Source organism: Acanthochromis polyacanthus, chromosome 18 (genome assembly GCF_021347895.1).
Source record: "Acanthochromis polyacanthus isolate Apoly-LR-REF ecotype Palm Island chromosome 18, KAUST_Apoly_ChrSc, whole genome shotgun sequence".
Taxonomy (NCBI): Eukaryota; Metazoa; Chordata; class Actinopteri; family Pomacentridae; genus Acanthochromis; species Acanthochromis polyacanthus.
The window spans coordinates 12,961,788-12,983,261 of NC_067130.1; the positions used below are offsets into that span (position 1 = coordinate 12,961,788).

A 21,474-nucleotide genomic window follows, 5' to 3' on the forward strand; every position below is an offset into this window, starting at 1 on the left:
TTTTTTTCTTCTGAAAAAGGGGGAGCTTCCTTTTAAATTTTCTATAATAACTTTTCAGTAGTTTGGTGATGTTCTTAGCTGGGAGATTTCCTACTCTGAGGTGCTTCCTCCTCTGAAACACGACGTTGAACTGTAGAAAGAAGTGACATCAGCTGTGGAGAGGTTGTGTATATAACATGTTTTTGCTTTACAGACAAAAAGATCTGCCTCCTCTTGCACATACACTTTGAACTTCTCCAACATCCATCTCTGCTCCTGCCTCTGACTAAACCAGCTGGTGGCAGGCTTGTCTTGAACAGTGATGCAGCTGTGACTCTACTGATCTATATCCTGGACTAGCCAACCTCTCTCAGGCTAGTTTCTTTGGTTACACACACACACACACACACACACACACACACACACACACACACACACACACACACATGTTTGTACTTCTATCTTAGTGAGGACATCCATAGGTGTAATGCATTTCCTAGAGCCTTACCCTAACCTTAACTATCACAACTGATTGCCTAAACTTAATCCTTACCCTAACCCTAACCAAACCTCAATTCATACCTGTTCTCTAAAAACAAGTCTTCACCCTCAAACATGGCTGTTTCAAAGTGAGGACCGGTCAAAATGTCCTCACTTTGTAAAAATGTCCTCACTTTGATAGTTAAATGCAGAAAATGGTACTCACCATGTAGCAAGTACAAGTACACACACACACACACACACACACACACACACACACAAAAACAAACAATAGTTCTGATTCTGAAAAAACACATTTTATTTATTTTTAGATCTGTCAGATCAGTCATGCAATGCCAGAAAGCAATCCCTGCACAGAAAGTTTAAGACTGTGCTTTAGCATCATCACCATGTCCACCCTGTGTTTATTTATGTGCTGCACATCACCAGCTTCATGTCTACAAAGTAATTTAGTGTTTATCCCAACACTCTCTGGGCTCTATATGCGCACACTGTTGTGTTCTTGACTACAATTTACATAAATAGTTCTAATGTATATATTGTTAACTGAAATTGTACTCTGTGTTAATCAGGTCAAATATCAGATTTCAGCTACTGTGTTATTTATTTTCAAAATTTACCTAAGTAAATGTTATATTCCTGTTAAAACCCTATACAAAATGATATAAAATGCACATTTACCTGACTTTACTTAAAAGTAGGGTTACACTACATATTATATGCCCTTGCAATCTCTCAGGTGAATAATTTCTACATTCTTGTAAACATTTCTAAAACCTATTACTCGTATGATTTCTTGGATTTGTACACTTACTGATGATTTGACTTCTAACACTTGCTCCTTGTTTGTCTTGCAACACTGACTGACTCACTTTTTTATTTTAATTTTTGTTTTTGTTTTATTTTCTCTCTGAGCAAATATATTTGTGACAGGACCAAGGAAGAGACCTCCAGCAGAATCAGATTCAAGGTAAGGAAGGGCAGCTATCTGCCAGACTCGTTGATGGAGGGAGTAAAGAAAAGCAAAGACAAACAGGAGAACAAAACTGGACAGGTCGGTGGAACCATAGATATCTATGGGCAGCCTAACACAAACGGCGCCTGCGAGCCTAAACTCAGGAACAAATATCCAAAATATTCAGGAAGAGTTTGATAAATTGTTCTCTGTAGCCGTTATGGGCACGTCGAGTCCGCTCTTCCAGTATAGCGTCTCTTAACCCCGCCCGCCCGTGCTGTCTCGATAATGCGTCAAACAACCCGTCGGGAGAGAGTCGACGAATCGAGCCGCTCCAGAGTCTTTCCGTGTTGGAAACGTGTGAACGTTTCGGGGCGAGGCGACCGTGGAGGACCGCAGTGAACGGTGTTTTACTGCAGGTCTGTGCTCTGAATTGTTCTATTTTTGTCAGCTCGGCTCGTAGCGTCACGTCGGTTCGTGTGCTAGCTAGCCACGGTTGATTTATTCGGAGTTGACCGCTGTCAGTCGGAGGACAGCCGGGCTGCTCCGCTGCTTGTTTGTCGGTAGTTGTACAGTCGCAACGTGGACTCTGTCGCTGGCAGACACGCCTCGTACAACACAGACACCGACTGGCTAGCTTAGCAGTGCTGTTAGCTTATCAAAAGTAATGTCAACACCACTGCCAGCTAGCTAACTTCTCTGTCCAGGCGGGTGACCGAGCGGCTTTCCTTCTACATGCGCAGTTTCTTTAACGTACAGTCACCTCGGGTAGATAAAAATAAAGAAAATGGGGCTCGATATCAAGTGATGTTCTCTCCTCACTAATAGCTAATTAGTTCCAGATGACTCTAATGCACATGTGTTGGTGTGTTTTTCTGCAGCTGGCTGTCGTGGCTGCTCCTGGTAGTTAAAATGGGTGCTGTTTGTTCTTGAGATGTGTAGGCGTTGACTAGCATCCCTCCCCTTGTAAGTTTAGCAAGGCCTCGGTGCAGGAGAGATGCTTGCAGGAGTCCAGGCGGCTAGCAGCAGTGGGCAGGACGTGTAGGTGGGCTGCACATGTACAGCAGAGAACCTCTAGTGTTCACTCAGCTACACACCTGGCCACATCTGTTTATTCATTATCCCACTGTCAAGCATATTTGCACTGCTTGGACTGTCGTTGCTCATTTGCACTATATTGATCTGCCATGCCACTTTATCTCATGTTTACGTTTCACTCATTTTTGCGTTTCTTAGTTGCTGCTTGGTTCTAGTTTTGCCTCCTTTGTTTTTCGTTTAACAGATTTTTGCTTTCTAGATCTTAATTTACTTAGCTTGTGCCTTTTCGAATCTTATTTTTTATATTGTATATCTAAATTGACATTGTTTTTTTAATTTCAGAACCTTCTAAATGTTTATTTAATATCTAGCGTTGCACAAAGACAGAGTAACATAATTTCAATCCTTCATATCCCATGTAAATATCGAAGAATTGACAGTCAAGCTGAATTTGACTGATGATGAATGCAATCTTAGAATCATTTATCAAGCAACATCTTCTGGTTGCAGTTTCTGTTTTGTGACATTTTTCTCATGTAGTTCTCTGGGTTTTACTCTTGAAGTCGACTGATATGTAGTATTCAGCATCAATGCCAAGTAGTAGTAGCAAGGATATCCATAACTAAAATTTGGAACCAATATGTAGAGCTAGAAATGGTTCTTAAACCACCTGTTAATTTCTTAAAAAAATCTAAGCAATAGGCCTTCAACGTTGATCATTTAGTTAGATTTTTGTCATAGTGGTTAAATGATTACAGGATCTTGTTAAAGGATATAGAAATAACAGCTAAAATCATGTTATTTTGTACATCACTTGAATAGGTAATCCAAGCTGAGTGATCTGTGCAACAATGCCTTAAAGATGTGAAGGGAGGACAATCATCTGCTTAACCCTCCTGTTGTCCTCATTTACGGGCACCAAAAAATATTGTTTCCTTGTCTGAAAAATAATCCAAAACGTCAGCTATAAAAAATTCCCCAAATTTCTGAGCATTTGCAAAACCTTCAGGAAGAAAATTCCAATAATTCTTTAAAAGTTTCCCTTAAAAGTTTTATTTTAAAAAAAATCCCCCAAATTTGGCAAGAAAATTCTTCGAAATATTTTTTAAAAAATGACTAAAAATCTTCCAAAAAATCCTAAAAATATCTAAAGTGATTACATATATGTATCAGGAAAACTTCCAATATTTTCTTTAAGAACATTCACAAAACAATCAACCAAAATCCAGTGAATTCTGCTGTGAATGTTCTTAAGAAACATTTTTAACAGTTCTTTTGTTCCACCAAAAATGTTCAGAGAGTTCCCAAAAATGTTGAAAATGTGGACATCAGAAGTTTCACTGTGAAAATATGTTTTCTTCCACATTTTCAAACTTTAAAACGGGTCAGTTTTGACCCGCAAGACGACACGAAGGTTAAGGAAGAGGGATGTGGTGAGAGAACGATTGTGAACTAGCTTGAAACCAAAACAGCAAAGTAGCTGTCCATTGCAACCAACGCAGAATGACTCCACCATGAACCACATAGTTGTCACAATAGTCTTAATAATTTTTGCCAAAGCTGTAGAAATTTAAACAGCACAAACTCCAACGTATAACTTCATCGAAATTCCTGTTTTTGTTTCACTGATGTTTAACAGTGCTGCATTGGTTTCGATTAGGTACCAACATTGCCAACTATTTTGATCGAAAATGTGTAAATTCTCCGATTTCACTTTCTTTAATTTCTATTTTGTTTCCTTGTTTTTATGACTAAGCTGAACATCTTTGTGTTTTGGACAAAACAAGACCTTGTAGGAAATGCTGATACACATTTTCCATCATTGTCTGACATTTTAAAGCCAAACAATCAATTAATTGGGGAGAAAAATCGACTAGTTGCTTAATGAAACAGCCTGTTAGTTGTATCCCTAATGTCTAATTTAAAAAGAACTTTTAAGCATTTATCTTTGGGTGTTGATAGGCTATAACTTTGGACATATAACTACGGAATTATAGAGCTCATTAAATTCCTTCATATCATTTAGAGAGGCAGCTGCATCAGAGACAAAGTAGCACACTCGTAAATTAATTTATTTAGAAGTCGGTTTTAAAAAATGACAATATTGATAATCAGAATAATGCTAATATATTGGTGCTGATAAGATACTATATTTTAGGCCAAACACTTGATCTATTACTTAAGAAAATTATCGATTTGTTTAATTATTAATTAAAACTCTCGTTAGTAGCAACCAGAATACCTGATCAGATGTGTCTTTGCATTTGTAGGATAAGACAGCGCTCCTGACTGCATATCACTCTCCTTCCATCCACCTTCTAGCAGATCCAGGGAGAGGAACCTGTTTGCTTTCCACTACAGGTGCAAGACAATGGAGATGAAAGTCGACCAGCAGAACGAAGACCTCACATTCAGCAACACAGACACTAATGGTAAGATCACACGCGTGTCCATTTTGCCAGCCTAAGTCATTCATAAGCTTAATGTAATCTGTATCAATGAACCCGTGCATTAAGTAGAAAATGAACCGAGCCCGTCTAGTGTTACAACCAGCATGAAATACAGTGTGTGGATATACCGGCTAATTAGTTCACTCAAGAGAGGGAAGAAAAAACTGAACATTTCTGGCCTGCACTACATAGCATGTGGACATGTCAGATGGTTGAGGGATTCTCCTGTCCAAGATACTGCTGTTCTGTGGGTCCTGAGCAGATCTGCCCGTGTTTTAATCCAGGAAGGGTACATGGTGGTGCTGGACGTCTTCCAGGATACAGTTGGCTGCTAAATGAAACCCATTCTTTGGGTGGAACATGCTGTAGACCTCGCGCTCGCCATGTATTTATTTTTGCCACTTCTGTTAAGTCTTTAGAGGCTGTAGCCAGTAATGTTAATTTGGTTCCCTTTGGTGTGTTTTTTTTTTAAGCTAGTATGGTGACGCAGTGGAAAAGTTTTGCCATTGTGTGAAGTATTTTTATGCAAGATAATTACATAATTTTCTCTTTAGAAAAGTGAGATAATCCTGATAAAAAGTTTCAGGAGTCAAAGATGGTGTGATATCCGGCTGTAGCCAGGGCCCAAAGTTACTTATTTAAGACTAGAGATAGGCCGATTATCGTCCTGGCCAATTATCGCGGCCGATTCTTCTGATTATCAGTGAAATATTATCTGATTATTGATAAGTTAAATGTGCTCCTTCAAGTCTGATGCAAACTCTGTGGTCTGACAAATGTCTCTCAAGCAGAGACTGTAAAAACTGAACAAATGTCGCCACAAACAAGGAAATGAGCTGCTCTCACAGTGGTTAAGACTACGCTAACAGCTAGCAGCTAAGCTTAAAGGCAGCCACAGACTACCCTGAAACAGAGTCTGGAAAACAATAAATATTAATGCTTCAAGATATGGACTTTAGTGGGCATTAGAAGTGATACAACAGTGAAAGATTAAGAAAATAGGGAGCAGACAGAACTAGACAGAGCGTCCTAATGTAATCACTCCTGTTTCTTATTTACATATTCAGTTACAGTCACCCTTGTTATTGAAGAAGTCTAGTTATGAATGACAGGCTCCCTGCCATCACATTTAATGTATATCACTTCCAAATTTCGTTCTGTTCTGATGACCAATAGTCTGTATCGTCCCTAAAAAAACAAGCAAACAAAAAAAAACAACCATATCAGTCATTCCCTATTTTCATCCTCATAACAAACCTTTATGGTGTTTTAATACGCTGAAGATATATCATAAGTAAAATCAGCCATCAGTACAATCAAAACTTCAGTAACTCAGAGTAGTTTTACAGATTTGTGGGTGAGCTGGTGTGCTGTGCTGCAGTGGGTGCAGTTATATGTAAGTGAAGGATTATTGAATTCAAATTTTGATACACAGAGAGGAGCTTTTAAGTGTTTATTCAATAACCGATGGACTTTAAAGTCATAACTTTGTGTTCTGCTGTAACAGATGAGAGGAGTTCAGACGGTCCGGCTCAGATTTGAATCTTCTTCCCCCTCAGGTAAACGCCCAGCTGAGGACATGGATGAAGAGCAGGCCTTTAAACGTTCACGCAACACAGATGAGATGGTGGAGCTGCGAGTGCTGCTGCAGAGCAAAGTAAAGACACATCGGGTTAACACCATCGTTGGGTCACACTGCTGAGTTTTTCCCCCCATTGATGGAAGCTATTTCTTCTTCACAGAATGCTGGTGCTGTTATTGGAAAGGGTGGCAAGAACATAAAAGCCCTACGCACAGACGTGAGTAAGCAGATAAAAATCTCCAAATGTGTCCGCATGTGAGGAAAAAATTTAGTTTGCTCATGCCCCTTTTGTTGCAGAACCTGCATAGGTCTTGTTTGACCAGTTTTACTTGCTATTGAGATGTATTGACACTGACAGGATCCACATCCAAATTCCATTTAATTCAAATCCATTTTCATTGGATTCACACTGAAACAGTCCCAGATTCCTCAACAGCAGTTTTAGTGTAAGAATTGACATGCACTGTTACACGATGGAACTAAGTTGGCTCATGTGGACCGAGCAGGAAGGCCTTGATAGACAGTAAGTTTCAGCCTGATTCCAGTTCCCCCTGACAGTGTATTTAACCTTGAAGTGACCACAGGTGCCTGAAAGCCTGACTGGGAAGTCTTTTTTTCAGGGACGTAAATCTTTGTAGAGCTCCAGACTTGCTTATTGAACGTAGTCTTTGTCCAGGTCACTCTTCCTGTTCTTCTTCACTCACTACAGTTTCAAGTCTCTCATTTCACTTTTGGGACAAAGTGTAGCGTGTATTCAATTAAAAATGTATTCCTTCTCCCCCTCTTCCTTCTCCTTTACTTTTTTGTTTTTTATTTTTGGCCACCTTCTTCCGTTGCCCATGTACTGGATCGACATGCCCCTCCTGCGTTGCCACCTTGACGTTGGCCCAACCTCGCCCGCCCCTGAACGCCGCGCCGCCCACCTGACACTCCCGGTTGGCCCTGCCATAAACCGTTGCCCCTCCTTAATCGGGCACCTAACTTGTGATTGAATGCCCCCGCCCAATGCCAACCTCCTCCACCACAACCACCTCCACAACCACCATCACCACCACCTCGGCCCATGCAGTACAATGCCAGTGTATCAGCCCAGACAGCAGTGGCCCAGAGCGGTATGTCCCACCAGTTATTGCCTCACTGCCTGATTAGAACAGTGAAACACATGTCTTTGATAACCTGCCTTCTGTTTCGTTTAACATTTTTTTATCTACATGACAGGTATACCCCCCCCCCTTCTCCCCCCAAACACCCCCCTCCTCCACTTGTAAGAGACGTGTATTGTTCTTTTTGATTTTTCTGTCCATTTTCAGCATCTCATTTGGAGTTGGACTTTTTTGTCATTCCAGTTTATTGTCCATGCAGAGAATCACTGACAGCCCACTGCCAAGTAGTTGGTATTTTTTAGCTTTGCAACACAGCAGCTGGATGTTGTTTTCGGCCCTTGCTGTGGTGTTTGATTTTACCATGAAACTTGTGGAAAGCAGACATCTTTTTCTCACTCTGTCCTCGAGAAGGGTATGTCTGGCAGAGCCGGAGGCTGCATGGAGAGGGCTGCACAATTCCGGTCGCGCATTTAGAGCGTTTTTTAAAAGTTACCACAATAGATGATGACTGAAGTGCAGAAGTTATGGTTTAAATGCAGAACTTATGGCTTTAAAGGATTGTTTTCACTCAAATTTACTTAGAATTTAAAAGGTTTTTCAAGGAGTAAGCCACTTTCATTTTGGTCCCAGTAAGTTTGTCTAAACAGGCTGCACTTTTCAGGGACCGACATCAAGTATTCCACACAAGTACTACTTCATTAGCCTACCTAAGATTTTAAAAGGTTTGATTCACCCAAATAGCACTTATTACAATATCATGACTGGGTTGCTATGGACTTGTGTTTTAGCAACTAATATTTATACGCCTTGTGTTTCGAGAGACTACTGCTTTTTATTCGTGAAGGAGGTGTGGCCAACCGATACCAGGGAAGGGGAAGTATGCTGTGGAGTTGCCGGGAATTGTTGGTTATCGTTTGACGGTCCTAGTGACGATGAAGTTCCGAATCCCTGTTTCATGACAAAGCCTGGAATTAATTCCTAAACAACTGTCATTTGGACAAATTGTGAAATTATCAAGGTAAATATTGGATATTATGTAAAGATCCTTTGTGGTGTCGGAGATCATCAAACAGCACAATCTGAAAGGTTGGAAAGAGGCAATGCACATGCAGGGTTTCTCGCCAGCGCATTTCAGCGTAACGGGCCATTACGCTGTCAGTTTAAAAGATTACGCTGTGATTAGGGCCGCTACGCTGTTATTTTGACAGATAACGCCATGTGGCGTTTGTTTTTACGACTGGGTGCCTATCTAGGGTAATTTATGTCTCCTCATCTCAGCCGTACTTTCCTGTCGATTGACCCCTTCCCATCTAAAGTTAAGAGTCAGACTTAAAGTTCTACCTTATAGGCAGGCGTCATTAATACAAATTTGTTCTCCGGTGAAGTTGTATCAAGATGGAAGTCAAAAGAGTTGAGATATCTGCTCTACTTCGTGCTGGCCACAACAGGTCTGACAGAGCCAAACAGCTGAACATCAGCCTGATGACCGTCCACAGAGTTGCGGAGAGGCTCAAGAATGGTGAAGATCTTTCAGGTTTTCACCATTCTTGAGCCTCTCCGCGACTCTGTGGACGGTCATCCGGCTGATGTTCAGCTGTTTGGCTCTGTCAGACCTGTTGTGGCCAGCACGAAGTAGAGCAGATATCTCAACTCTTTTGACTTCCATCTTGATACAACTTCACCGGAGAACAAATTTGTATTAATGACACCTGCCTATAAGGTAGAACTTTCAGTTTGTTTAATGGAATTTTTCCCTCCGACATGTAAACGTCTCTAAAGATCATGAAACCGAGTGTAACAGAGCTTTTGCAAAGCCCGGTATATTTATATTTATTTCATACAATAACATTAAATAGAAATAAAAGAACCCTTTAAGCTTCAGTGTACCGCCGGCGGTACACCTACTAATTTGCATAGGAATTTCAAGAATGTCCGACGGGTGCAAACGCGATTATACAAACACTATACACCGATGGAAAGCTTAGATTCTCATGAATCCGCCGGTATAAACCACTTTCAGATGCGATTACCACAGCGGGTGAGAAAAACACATTTGTCCGACAAAAAACAAATATTCATTCCATCCGTTCTCTATAGCACGGCTTCAAAGCACACAGCGCGAACTCACATTTCCGGGTTTATTATTAACACACAAAAAAAGATTCCACAAAAAACGGCCATAATCCAAACCTTTTACATCAGATGACACAAGCCAGTAAACTATTTTGTCCAAAACATGTCCTGAAGTCGGTATAAAATCGCCCGAATCGGTCGTTTTCAAGGAAATGCACCTCCCGAATGCGCGTCCAATATTCCCCGTATTTTTCGTAATTTTTTATTTAAAAATAGAATATTAGCGATTTTTTGTACTGGAAACGGCTGGAATTGACTGAAGCTTAAAGGGTTAAGTACACAAACACACAAAAGTAAATTAGCTCTATGACTCCCTGTCATGCATAAATACAAATGTTTATAACATTAAACAGGCATAAATACAAATGTTTGTAATGTTAAAGATGCATAAATATAAATGTAACGTTAAACAAGCAATACGTTATAAAAACAAACAGCCCTCTCCTGCAGCCTCAGGCTCTGCAGACGCATACTATTGCTGTCCTCTGTGGCCCAACTGGCCCCCCCCTCTTTTACCTCCAACCCCTCACCCACCTCCTCTCCCCCACTGTTTTCAGCATCACTGTCCATGATCTCAGAGAGAGCTCCTGTCTGGAGGAACCCCCCTCACCCCTCCGCCACCTCCCCCGCTCTGTCACTCATTAATGTCGTCTCTTGGTTTCATTGTGCTGCATCTCCTTCTGTTGAACTTCTCTCAGGCCACATCAGATCAGAGCTGCCTGCCAAACCTTTCATAACCCTCCCACCCCGCTCCTGTTCTGTGCCACAAAGTAGTCTGGTAACCACTCGCATCTTCTTCCCCAACCTCCCCCCCACACCCCCTCTGCTCTGTCACTGTTTCCTACTGCCCACCTCGTCTCCTCCTCACCTCAGCCCCAAGCCCCTTTCCCCACCCACCTCTCCCCCTCTTCCCCTCAACCCGTTGGTCACAATGAGAAGGTGTGCTGGTGGCCCAATTTGTCATGGCAAGTGATTGTTTTAGTTTGTTCCTTTTCCCCAACTTGCTGGTGGTGGGATGGTTATAGAAGATCTCTCTCTCTTTCTCACACCCCACCTCCCCCAACTCTGTGTGTGGCCACTCTCACGTTAATTTGAGCCGTTCTGAAACCGCCCATCCTCTCAAGGCTTCTCTTACTTTGAAAGTGATATTAGATTCAGTGCATGTCAGCTGCTTATTTAATCAGTAGTGTTGGGAAGAAGTTATTTTGGGTGAATGCTGCAGTCTTGATTTTTTTTTTTCCCTTTTTAGTTAAACCTTCGTGAGTCTGTTCGTAACTGTTTGCTGGACTGCTTCTCCTGTACTTTTTTTATCAGGTTGTGCTTTCTGTTCTACTTCTTGTCCTTCTTGTAATGTCTTGCTTCCTTCTGGCCAAAATGATTCCTGACAGGATCCTGAGTGTGAATGCCAGCATCGACACCATCGGAGAGATTCTGCTGAAAATCATACCGACTCTAGAGGAGGTAAGCTGCCACGCTGGTTTTGTGTATAGGCAGAGATCCATACAGGACAAGGATGAGAACAGTAAAATAAGAAGGTTTTTGATGAAGTATGCAGCATTTGGAGTTCACTTTGTTTTGGAGTTCTGCACAAGCATTCCTGTGTATGCATGTGCCATCGCATTATTTCACTGATTAATGGTTCGCAGCGGTAGCACACCTTGAATCATGGCAAGGATGAAGAAGGTTGTCAACCGGAAAACGGTCAAGTGATAGAAGCATCATGAATCAGAGAACATAGAGACAATAAAGCTCTGTGTCATCATTTCCAAAAGTCTCTGTTTTTGCATGTCTAAACCAAAACGTGACCCCAGAGATTTGAAACTGGCTCAGGGCAGCAGCATTTCCAAAAGTCTCCATTTTAGAACTCCTAAAACCTCGGAGCCATGTGGATGCATAGGGGCAAATTGGGGAAAATCATGCATTTTATTGAAAAACAGTTTATTGTGATATAGCCTCGGTCTTGCTCTTTCTTCTTTTGTCCATGCTAGTCAAAATAATCAGCTTTTTATCTGACGTGCCGAGAAGTTGTACTTTTTGTAGAAGTTTTGTACACGTTTGTTTTAACTGCCACTTTTTATCACAGTAATTGGCTTATCTGTAGGCCGTCACATAAATTAGAGTTGTTTTCTGTGATTTTTTTCCCAATTCATTAAACAAATCTTGATTTCTTTAATGGGCAAAAATGTTGCCACTTCTGTTCTAAAGTTTTTTGTGTTTGGCAAATACTGTAAGATTTATTGAGAGTTCATCTTGTCACATAATCGTCTTTGTGACTGAAAGCACCAGCATTTGGAGGAGCAGTTATTTGAGTCTTTAAATCTGTCTGAAGAAATGTCTTTTAAAACTGGCACATGCTGATTATTCTCTACTGTTTAAAATTAGAGGTTGAGACATTATTAATCTGAAATTCTTTTAATACCATTTTGCTTTGATTCAAGCAGCTTGTTTTAATAGAAAGTGACTGATATTTTGACTGTCTTTCATCACAACTTATTCTTTATCTACACTGCATTACGTTCTACCCTAAAGAAATGTGACTCCCTTTTAAACTTATTAACTTGTTGCTTTATAAAATGGAAAATTCAGCAGTAATTTCAGATTGATGCTCGTGATTTATCTCTTGTGCTTGCCTTCATATTTACAGATTTGCTAATAATCAGTAGGAAGACTTTCATGTCTGGCTGACATCACTGATCGTGTGTCGTTGTGTTTCTGTAGTACCAGCATTACAGTGGGATGATTTTGATTGTGAGCTTCGCCTGCTGATCCCATCAGAGCTTGGGCTGGGGGCATCATCGGGGTGAAAGGTGCCAAGATAAAGGAGCTGAGAGAGGTAGGACAGAGTCCAGGCTAGCAGGAGTCCTTACCGTGATGGCTGTGAACCAACAGCTGGCCTGTGGATGAACTGCTAGGATCCTAATTATTAACGATGAATAGTGTGTTTGAACTATTAAAATCTGTCTCCTCTTTGGTTCATGTATTTCTCTTCTACTTCTCTGTGCTTCTGTATGTCCTAGATGTTCCATAACAAATACTTTTTTGCTGCAGATCTAATGAGTTTAACAGTAATGACATAATATATACGCTATTAAAAGACAGGCTGTTTTGCTGGTGGCTATCTCAGTAGCATAGCAATAAAAAGTAGATTTAATGATCTTATTTCTGTGCACCAGAACACCCAGACAACCATCAAGTTGTTCCAGGAGTGCTGTCCACACTCCACTGACAGAGTCGTCTTGGTGGGAGGAAAACCAGAGCGAGTCATTGAATGTATAAAAGTGATCCTGGAGCTGGTGTCAGAGGTGAGTTTACAGCCCTGATGTCTGCTTTTTAAAGGCAGCTTATATTCAGAAAATTGCTAAAAATTACAAAGTTTATTATTGATACAAACTGTAGAAAGAAAATCATTGCATTTTGAACTTCCAGCAGTCCTTGCTTTATTCATCTGTGATGGGCCTTTTCGTGTAGAATAAACTAACTATGAAGTTAAGTATTTTGTGATTAGAAGAAATGTCAGCTGTACCCACATGAACTTCACATCAGACATGAATCCACCGGCCACTTTGCCGCTCTCTTTCTGTAAATGACCATTTTGTCCCTTATTCTGCACGTCTCATTTAACTAATCACCGTAATGTATTGTATGTCCATGTTAAATGTTTTCTGTCTGCTCCATGTAAACACAACTGCAGTTCAGACCAGCACACCTGATAGGTCCCTAATTATAAAAACAAATTAAAAATGCAAGTCATGACACTATTTTAGTTTTTAGTTAGTCTTTAGAGTATTAGTAACATCTTTGGGCGCTTGAAGAGAGATGTACATGTTGATTCTTTTTTTTAATAGTGATTGATTGTTGTTTTTGTATATGATTTATGACATAATTTTTTTAAGTTCCCTCTACTTCTAGCTATTGTTGTGCTAATTCCATGAAGGTTCAGGACTTTATATTAGAGAAAAATGAGCCTACAGTGAGTGAAAATGTGACAGGAGCCAAAAATGCCCCTGACACTGCTTGGAGTTTTAGAGGCTTTAAAGCATCTGCATACTTTATATGACATGCAGTAACGATGGCTTACAGACCAGAAGTCCACACTTTTGCTTGATATATTCTTACTGTATCTTCAGAGTTTTGTTCTTTGTCTGCTTTATACTTATTTTAGAAGATCTAGAATTCCCTTTTCCTTTAATTTGCAGGCACCAATTAAAGGTCGCGCCCAGCCTTATGACCCAAACTTCTATGATGAGACATACGACTACGGCGGTTTCACGATGCTCTTTGAGGACAGGGGCAGACGACCCATCGGTGGCTTCCCCATCCGTGTGCGTGGGGGTTTTGAGCGAATGCCCCCCGTTCGTGGTAACAGACCCATGCCTCCCTCCAGAAGGGACTATGACGACATGAGCCCCGTCGGGGTCCTCCGCCCCCTCTGAGCAGAGGAGGACGAGGAGGAAGCCGAGCACGTAATCTGCCTCTTCCCCCGCCACCACCGCCAAGAGGAGGGTGAGGAGGGACCTGGTTTACTTACAGTGCTTCCACATCTAACCTGTTTGGTTCAGTTAAGACAAACTCTGGGATCGATTTTTGTTTCGTGTAACTTGTGTGACGTTCATTGATTAATTCTGATTATTTTGTAGATTAATTAATTTGTACAAGAAAACAGCAGAAACTGTCAGTCATTGCTTTCCACAGCTACAAGATGATGTGTTTAAGTGTCCAGATTCTTTTCTCAATAACCAAAAGATCTCTTTACTGTCACAGAAAAGTAAAGCAAACACAAAATATTCAGATTTATGATGATGAAATTAGATGATATCGGCAGTTTTTTTCTCAGTAAAAATGTGCTCAAGAAAATTAATCAGTTATCTATAGAATAGTGATGAATTTAAAAGTTGACAACTAATTGATTAATATTTGCAGCTCTAGTATGAAATCTGAGAATTAATCCAAATACAATAATGTCTGTACAGATCTTGGTTGGTTGTAAAAACTTCCTAACCAGAGCTAAAGACACCCATGTATTTTATTTTTCCTTGATATGGATCAAATGAACCAAACAACAGATGTGAAAGCACCCAGATGAAAAGCAGTTAAAATAGTTATTTTTATTTCACAGTCTCTCTCCCTTTGTCTGTCATTGTTTGCAGGGGAGACAGGTTTTCACATGGCAGCTATCATGGCAGCATGGATGACAGACCGAGGTGAGTAGAAATGTCAATAATCTAATTCCTCTTTAAAGCAGAGCAACAGATGTCAGTGGTAGCTGTGCTATAGCAGAATTTCAGCCCTCACAGTTTACGTGTAGTTATCTGCTTGTTCTTTCACAGTCAACTTTATAAATGCACATCAAAGTGTCCTCTAGAGAAACTATATTCATGCGTATCTTTTTGTCTGTAGTGACAGAAGAGGCCGAGGCGACCGTTATGACAGCATGGTGAGTCTTTGTTTACAGTTGCTGCTGCTGTGTGTTCTGTGCAGTAGCTGTTTGTGAATCATGTTTCAGATGAGATGATTGGGATTCCTTTTTCTCAGTGTAGTACAAGTGCAGAGGCATGGACACTGTGCTGCTTTTCTCACTGTGTATGCACACTCATGTAGGCCTGTTGTTGCTTGGCAACAATTGTCTCCTTGGTTACCACAGAGCAGCTGAGTACGTAGTCCAGAGATCCACACGGCTAGCAAATGAACTTGAGCAGAAACCAAAGCAATTCCTGAACTGGTTCCCTACAGGTTTCAGCTGCAATCAGAAAGCAGAAAAATGCATTTGCTCAAACAGATAGCAATGATGGTAATGAATTCCTGACGTTTAGAGTCCTTGAAGAAAACACAAACATCAACCATACATCTCATAAAGACAACTTTTTAATTTCCTTACAAAATGAAAATAGTGACAGATTTAGATTGAAAATTGTAAAACAAGTCTATAATTTTCTTTTACTCATCTCTTTAATTGCTGCTTATAAGTATTTATGTACTCAAATGACCAAAAACATTGAGAAAGAAAAGGTCATATGCAATGTGGCAGCGGTAAGTTACAATCATTGTGCAAACCAGAGGAAAATAGAAGTACAACAATATGTTTAGGCCCGTAAAGCTCAAGTAAAACCAGCACTGTCATGCTGCCTGTTTCAACACTGCATCTGATTAAAATAGAAGCCTATCTGAGCTGTCAGACTCGTGAGACAGAATAGACGGAAAAACACAACTGAAATGCTCCCTTTGTCACAATTCTCTTATTCTTTGCCTCGACTGCTGCAGCTCCAGTAGACTGGGCACTCAGACTGCAGGGCAAAGTGCAGAAGCTCTCAGGTGTTTGACTTGAATGACCGTGTTTTTCTTTCTTTGTGAATCTGGTAAAGTAAGGTTGTGTGTCCACATGTCAGCTCTTTGTCACTGACTGCTTTAAAGCTGTTGACACATAATCACAGATTCTTTTTCTTTTTTGCTGAACAGATGTATCTTGTCATTGTTGTGTTCAGCTTCATCTGAATGAATATTTCCAGAAATGCGTACTCACCATCTCAGGATGTTTTCACAGTTCCTTCGGATTGTTTCAGTGTCCAGCAGCAGCAGGCCTCAGACTTCAAACCAGTGACGTTGTTTTCAGATAAAGTGCAGTGTGATATTTGAAGCATGAATGTCGCTGAGAATGTGCAGGGACTGCTTAATGCTGAGGAGTCTGTACAGTCTGAGCTCCGTGTGGAGCATTTCCAGCACCTTGGTGGATCCGAGCCTCAGATAATTCAGCCCGTTCTTGTTATAACCAGATTGTTTGTAATGTAATACTATACTAAATGTGTGCTTTATGGCTGTGCAAAAAACTTCTGTGCAAGTTCTGAGAGCTTTTTTTGTCTTCATCATGACATAACCATTTTATCTTTTTTCCCCACAATCAATCCTGGCATGCAGAGTGGAGGTGGATATGGTGAGTGTTCATGTAAATACTGCACAGATTTACAGTTTATTCAAGGGAAAATGGTGTCTTCCTTTTTAACCCCTTGATGCCCATTGTCACGAATTTGCATCGTACCACTTTCATTCAGACTGTAGCCCAGATAGCTTATCCATTCCCCCAGTGCCGGTTTGTGCATATTCAATAAGACCCCAGGAACCTTTTGGAAGCACTGGTTTCTCGTAGGACTGGTCGGAGTGGGACCTAATTATTATACATCTGTTCTTATTATATATGTGTAATAGATAAATGAACAGTCTCCACTTATTTTAGCATCAGCAGGAAAGCAAAAACACACAAAAAATTTTTAAATTTAATTGTAAATAAATTTGTGCATCAAGGGGTTAATTTGTTTCTATTTTTAGAGTTTTTGGATATTGTTTGTTTTAAACACGATCTGTTGTGTCACCCACAGACATGTGATACTGGTTCTATTACATAAGAAAGCCACAAGGAAACACAAATGATTTAGTTAATACCAAAAAATGTGCAAGTTACTCTGCATTTTGCTGAGTCACTTCCTGGTTCAGCTCTGTCTTGCTGTACGTTTGGCTTCTTTTTTTTCCTTTTAATGAAACAGATGATTATCAGATTATTTTCATCAATGAGCCTGCCTTTAAAATAGTCCAAAACTACAATGTGTCCAGTTTACTACTATAAGCAACATATAGAACCATAAAGGTTTTGCACTTTTAAAGTGATTAAAAGATCAGAACAGTTAAATTATTAATGTTTTGTTCATGTTTTGATCAATTGATTGATAAATGGCTGCAGCTCTAGTCTTGGGCATTCTTTCTTTATTACTTGTTTACGATCACATGTTCTCTTTTCTTCGTCTCTGGTGTGTTTTCATTTTTCACCTTCTTGTTTCCTTTCCGATGTTTTCAAAGACAACAATTCTTCCTGGGAGCACTTTCAGTCTGGTGAGTCGGGATGGATCATTACTGTCAGAGCGTCTTGTTGTTTTCTAACCTGAAGGGATCGTTTCTTCTTGTCGCTCACTTTCGTTAAAGACAAAGTCCACTCAAACGCCGTGTCTCTTCCTCCCAGGTGGTAGAGGCTCATACAGTGATATCGGAGGCCCAGTTATCACAACGCAAGTCACCATCCCCAAAGATGTAAGTAAGACATGGCTCTTGAAGTTAGCAGTGACAGAAATGATTTGTCACTCCTCATTCTGTTTCCAACTGGCCCGTGTGTTTGCTGTGCAGCTGGCCGGCTCCATCATCGGCAAGGGCGGCCAGAGGATCAAGCAGATCCGCCACGAGTCCGGGGCATCCATCAAGATTGATGAACCACTAGAGGGCTCTGAGGACCGAATCATCACCATCACAGGGACACAGGACCAGATCCAGAACGCCCAGTACTTGCTGCAGAACAGGCATGTTCTGCTCTCATTCCCCAAAACATCACAGCGTCAGCACTGCTGGCCTGTGTGCTGCTCCTCTGCTGGATGGAAACAAGTCGTCTGTTTGATTTTAACCCTCTGAGCCCTTTCCAGTTTCTTTGGGTTTTTTTGCTCCTGTCATATTTTTATTCACTGTGGGTTCATTTTTTTACTGCAATATATATTTAAGTCCTGCAACTTTATGGAAACAGCACAACCATGAATAGAATTAGAGACGACTCAAAAATGTGTTTTTGCACAGTTTTGAATGGATACAGTTACAGCAATCATAGCAAAACAAAAAATAAAGTTAACTGCCTTTGATTTTTTTTTTTTTTTACAAATTTGAAATACACTTAAGGAATACTGGTGTTACAAATACTGGAAAGAAATGATGACTTGATACACTATAAATATTAGTTTCACTGCTCGTCACTTGTCTGCTCTGTAAACACGGCCTGCAGTTCAGCCCAGCTCAGCCAAAATGTCTCCACATTTTTTCATGCTTAGTTTAGTTGCTCATGACTCATTTTTTGATTATTTTTTTACATGATCTGGTTACTACAGATGCTTTATTTGCTCTTTTTTTAACCAGACATGAAGACTGAAGTGATTTTGATGAAATGGAATGATTTGAAGCTTAGATTTTCTTACATTTTCTGATGGAACGACACACATGAGCAGTTCAAGTGCTTGTTTTTACGGTTTCTGTCTGATAGATGTTCTCTTTAAAGATACCATTCTATATCAACCCACCAGCTTGTTTTGGGGCTCAGAGGGTTAATTTTTTTGTTAACTGATATGTTTGTTCTCACATAGTTCCTGTAATAGTGACTGCCTCGGAAGTTGACCAAACAATTCTGAATCAAAACAACAGAGCGGCTCTAGCACAGAAATTACCAATCAACTGATCAACAGAAAATGTGTCTGCAGCTATTTTGGTAGTTGATTATGAAATGATTTCATGGTTGGTCACTGTAAACTAATGATCTAGCAGCTTTGAGCTGTTGATCTAAGAAAAGAAACGATGTAAATACAGTATTTCATCATGTGCACTTTCTCCCCTCCCCTCCCCTGAACGGCTAAGCTGATTTCACCAGTCATATTGCTTCTTGCAGACAGAATTTATTTTCAGCCTTGACCTTGGCATACTTTATAGAACTTACAACTGCGCTCCGCTTGAAAAATGTCTCGGGGTTTGCAGCATCCAGCCATTACAACTCTTGACCCGTGTCGTGTTCCTGCTCACATCAATATTCTAAATGTTTTCATGAAATGTCCTCATCTTTATCTGTGTCTTTTTTCAGCGTGAGGCAGTACTCCGGACGGTTCTTCTAGGAAGAAGGAAGTGAAGAAGAAGAGTGAAGCCATGCTGCCATACTGTTTGCTCCCTCTATTCAGAGCCTACATTCCTCTGCTTTGGGTAGATATGCCCCTTCCCTTCACTAGAACACACTACACCACCTATCAATACAGTGCAATTCTTATTTAGAGGACTTCTGAGAAATCTTAAGCTGTCAAACAGCAAACAAAGAGTCAACAACATGTTCCTGTGCTGGTGTAATTATTATTTTTTTGGCGATTCTTGTGCCGTCACTGGAGTAAACCCACGTGTGATGACTTTCGTTGTTGTGAGCCGCCCCTGGCCCTTTTCTCCTTTATGCAGCATGCAGAATGTAATCTTTTTGTTAGAAACATTACGTGAGTTTTAGTTTGCTTTTTTTTTTTTTCTTTTAACCTGTAAATTTCAAGCACACTATCCAAATGAAGTTGCATGGTCTTGGAACGGTTGAAGAACCATTTAAGTACACTTTAATTTGTACACAACCTCCAAAACCCTTTTTCACTGTTAAATGAAGTGCTTTTTGTAAGACGGGCTTTAATGGGGTAGTTTGGGAAATATTGTTATTCAGTCTTTGAGTGGAGAAAATGGAGATACTCAGATGTGGAAATGTGTTTTTTCTTCAGTTAGCCTGGATCTAGGGTGGCTAAAGTAAAAAAGTACAAACTGAGTACCTTTGTGAAGCTAACTAGTTTACGTTGGACTAATATAATAGCAAAATTAAAACTAGAGAGTCACTGACCGCAGTCTTTACAGTATATATGAAGCTTCACACCGCAGACAGGCTGCTTTTTGTAGCTGAAAAAGGTTATTACATAATCCACCTCTCAGCCTCTCTGAGTTGATGATCTCCATCAGAAAAGTGAATTAACTTGTTTCCCAAAAAGTCCAACTCCGCTTTAAGTTGGGATAAATGTACCAGTGTGGTTATAGCAAAAAGAACATTTTTAGAATTTTTGTCTTTCATTGAAAGACAAGGAGTTGTATAAAGTGTGTGTATGTATATATAAACTGTATATTTACATAAAAACAGTCATATCATGAGTGATTAAATTGGCCCAGACTGCTTAATCATTTTTTGAAAGAAGATGGGGCCAAAAGATAGGTTTGGTATTCTTTTGTTCTCTTTCCATAGATTCCTTTTCTACCACTCACAGGGATGGACTCGCTGTAATGCAACCTTAACGTCTGATCTGTTGGATGCAGTTATTCGTGCATTACTTTTGACCCTTCATAAGCCTTTTTTAAAAAAATTTGAAATGATCTCTGAAGATGCAGTTTGATGTGAAGAGCTTTGTGAGTCCATGGGTGGTGATTTCTGTACCTCTGTGTCCGATATCTGTAGTAAATGCAGGTGTTTAGTAAATAAAGTCTGTGTTACAGTTCACAAAATGTGTGCTCATTTCAGTGGAGATGCAGAATACACCCCTGTGTAGCATCAGGTAAATTAAACCTTTTATGACCTCATAGTTATTGCATTACTTCTAAGCTGAACCATATGATAGTTCAAATGAAAAAGTAACATTTTAGATTTGCTTTATTAAAAATACAGCCTCTATAGACGGCGACACATGTCCAGGTCATACTTTTCTTTTTTTCTTAAGCAGCTCTTGTGTCATTTTGGCCGTGTGCTTTGGATCATTATCATGTCAGAACATTCCTTTTCCTCCAAGCTTCGGCAGACTGGGAGTCTCCTTGTCAGCCAGTATTTTGATGCCTTTACAGGCATGCATGGTGCCATGATGCAGCTCCATATCACCATACTCCCACCTCTGTGCTTCACTTTTAGGACTAAGTATTCACTGTTGTAGCGCTGATCAGGTTCACATCAAACATGCTGGATCCCATATGAGCCAAACAAATGTATCTTGGTCTCAGCTGACCAAAGAAATTGCCCCCGATGTTTGTTTAGTAAAGCTTAGCCTTACAGTTTCAAGCAGCCAGCAAGAGGATGTTTTTCTTGGACACCATCCATAGAAGTTGGTATGATGTAATGTCCTTCACACAGTTTAGACTTGCAGATACTCAGATTTTTAATGACAACCCCTATGT

The 21,474-nt window shown here is 40.3% G+C and overlaps 1 protein-coding gene across 1 annotated transcript; it reads left to right on the forward strand.

Moving 5' to 3' along the window:
• Window positions 1-1,707: 1,707 nt before the first annotated feature.
• LOC110959966 (heterogeneous nuclear ribonucleoprotein K-like) lies at window positions 1,708-20,814 on the forward strand. Its single transcript, XM_022206981.2, is given in 20 exon segments — window positions 1,708-1,854; window positions 4,796-4,905; window positions 6,483-6,580; window positions 6,666-6,722; window positions 7,575-7,590; window positions 7,593-7,617; window positions 11,130-11,202; window positions 12,460-12,475; window positions 12,478-12,521; window positions 12,524-12,574; window positions 12,915-13,043; window positions 13,938-14,142; window positions 14,145-14,244; window positions 14,889-14,942; window positions 15,139-15,175; window positions 16,651-16,666; window positions 17,584-17,616; window positions 17,744-17,811; window positions 17,905-18,074; window positions 19,388-20,814. Coding segments are annotated over 19 exon segments (1,284 nt in total). The 5' UTR covers window positions 1,708-1,854; window positions 4,796-4,844; the 3' UTR covers window positions 19,419-20,814.
• Window positions 20,815-21,474: the final 660 nt, after the last annotated feature.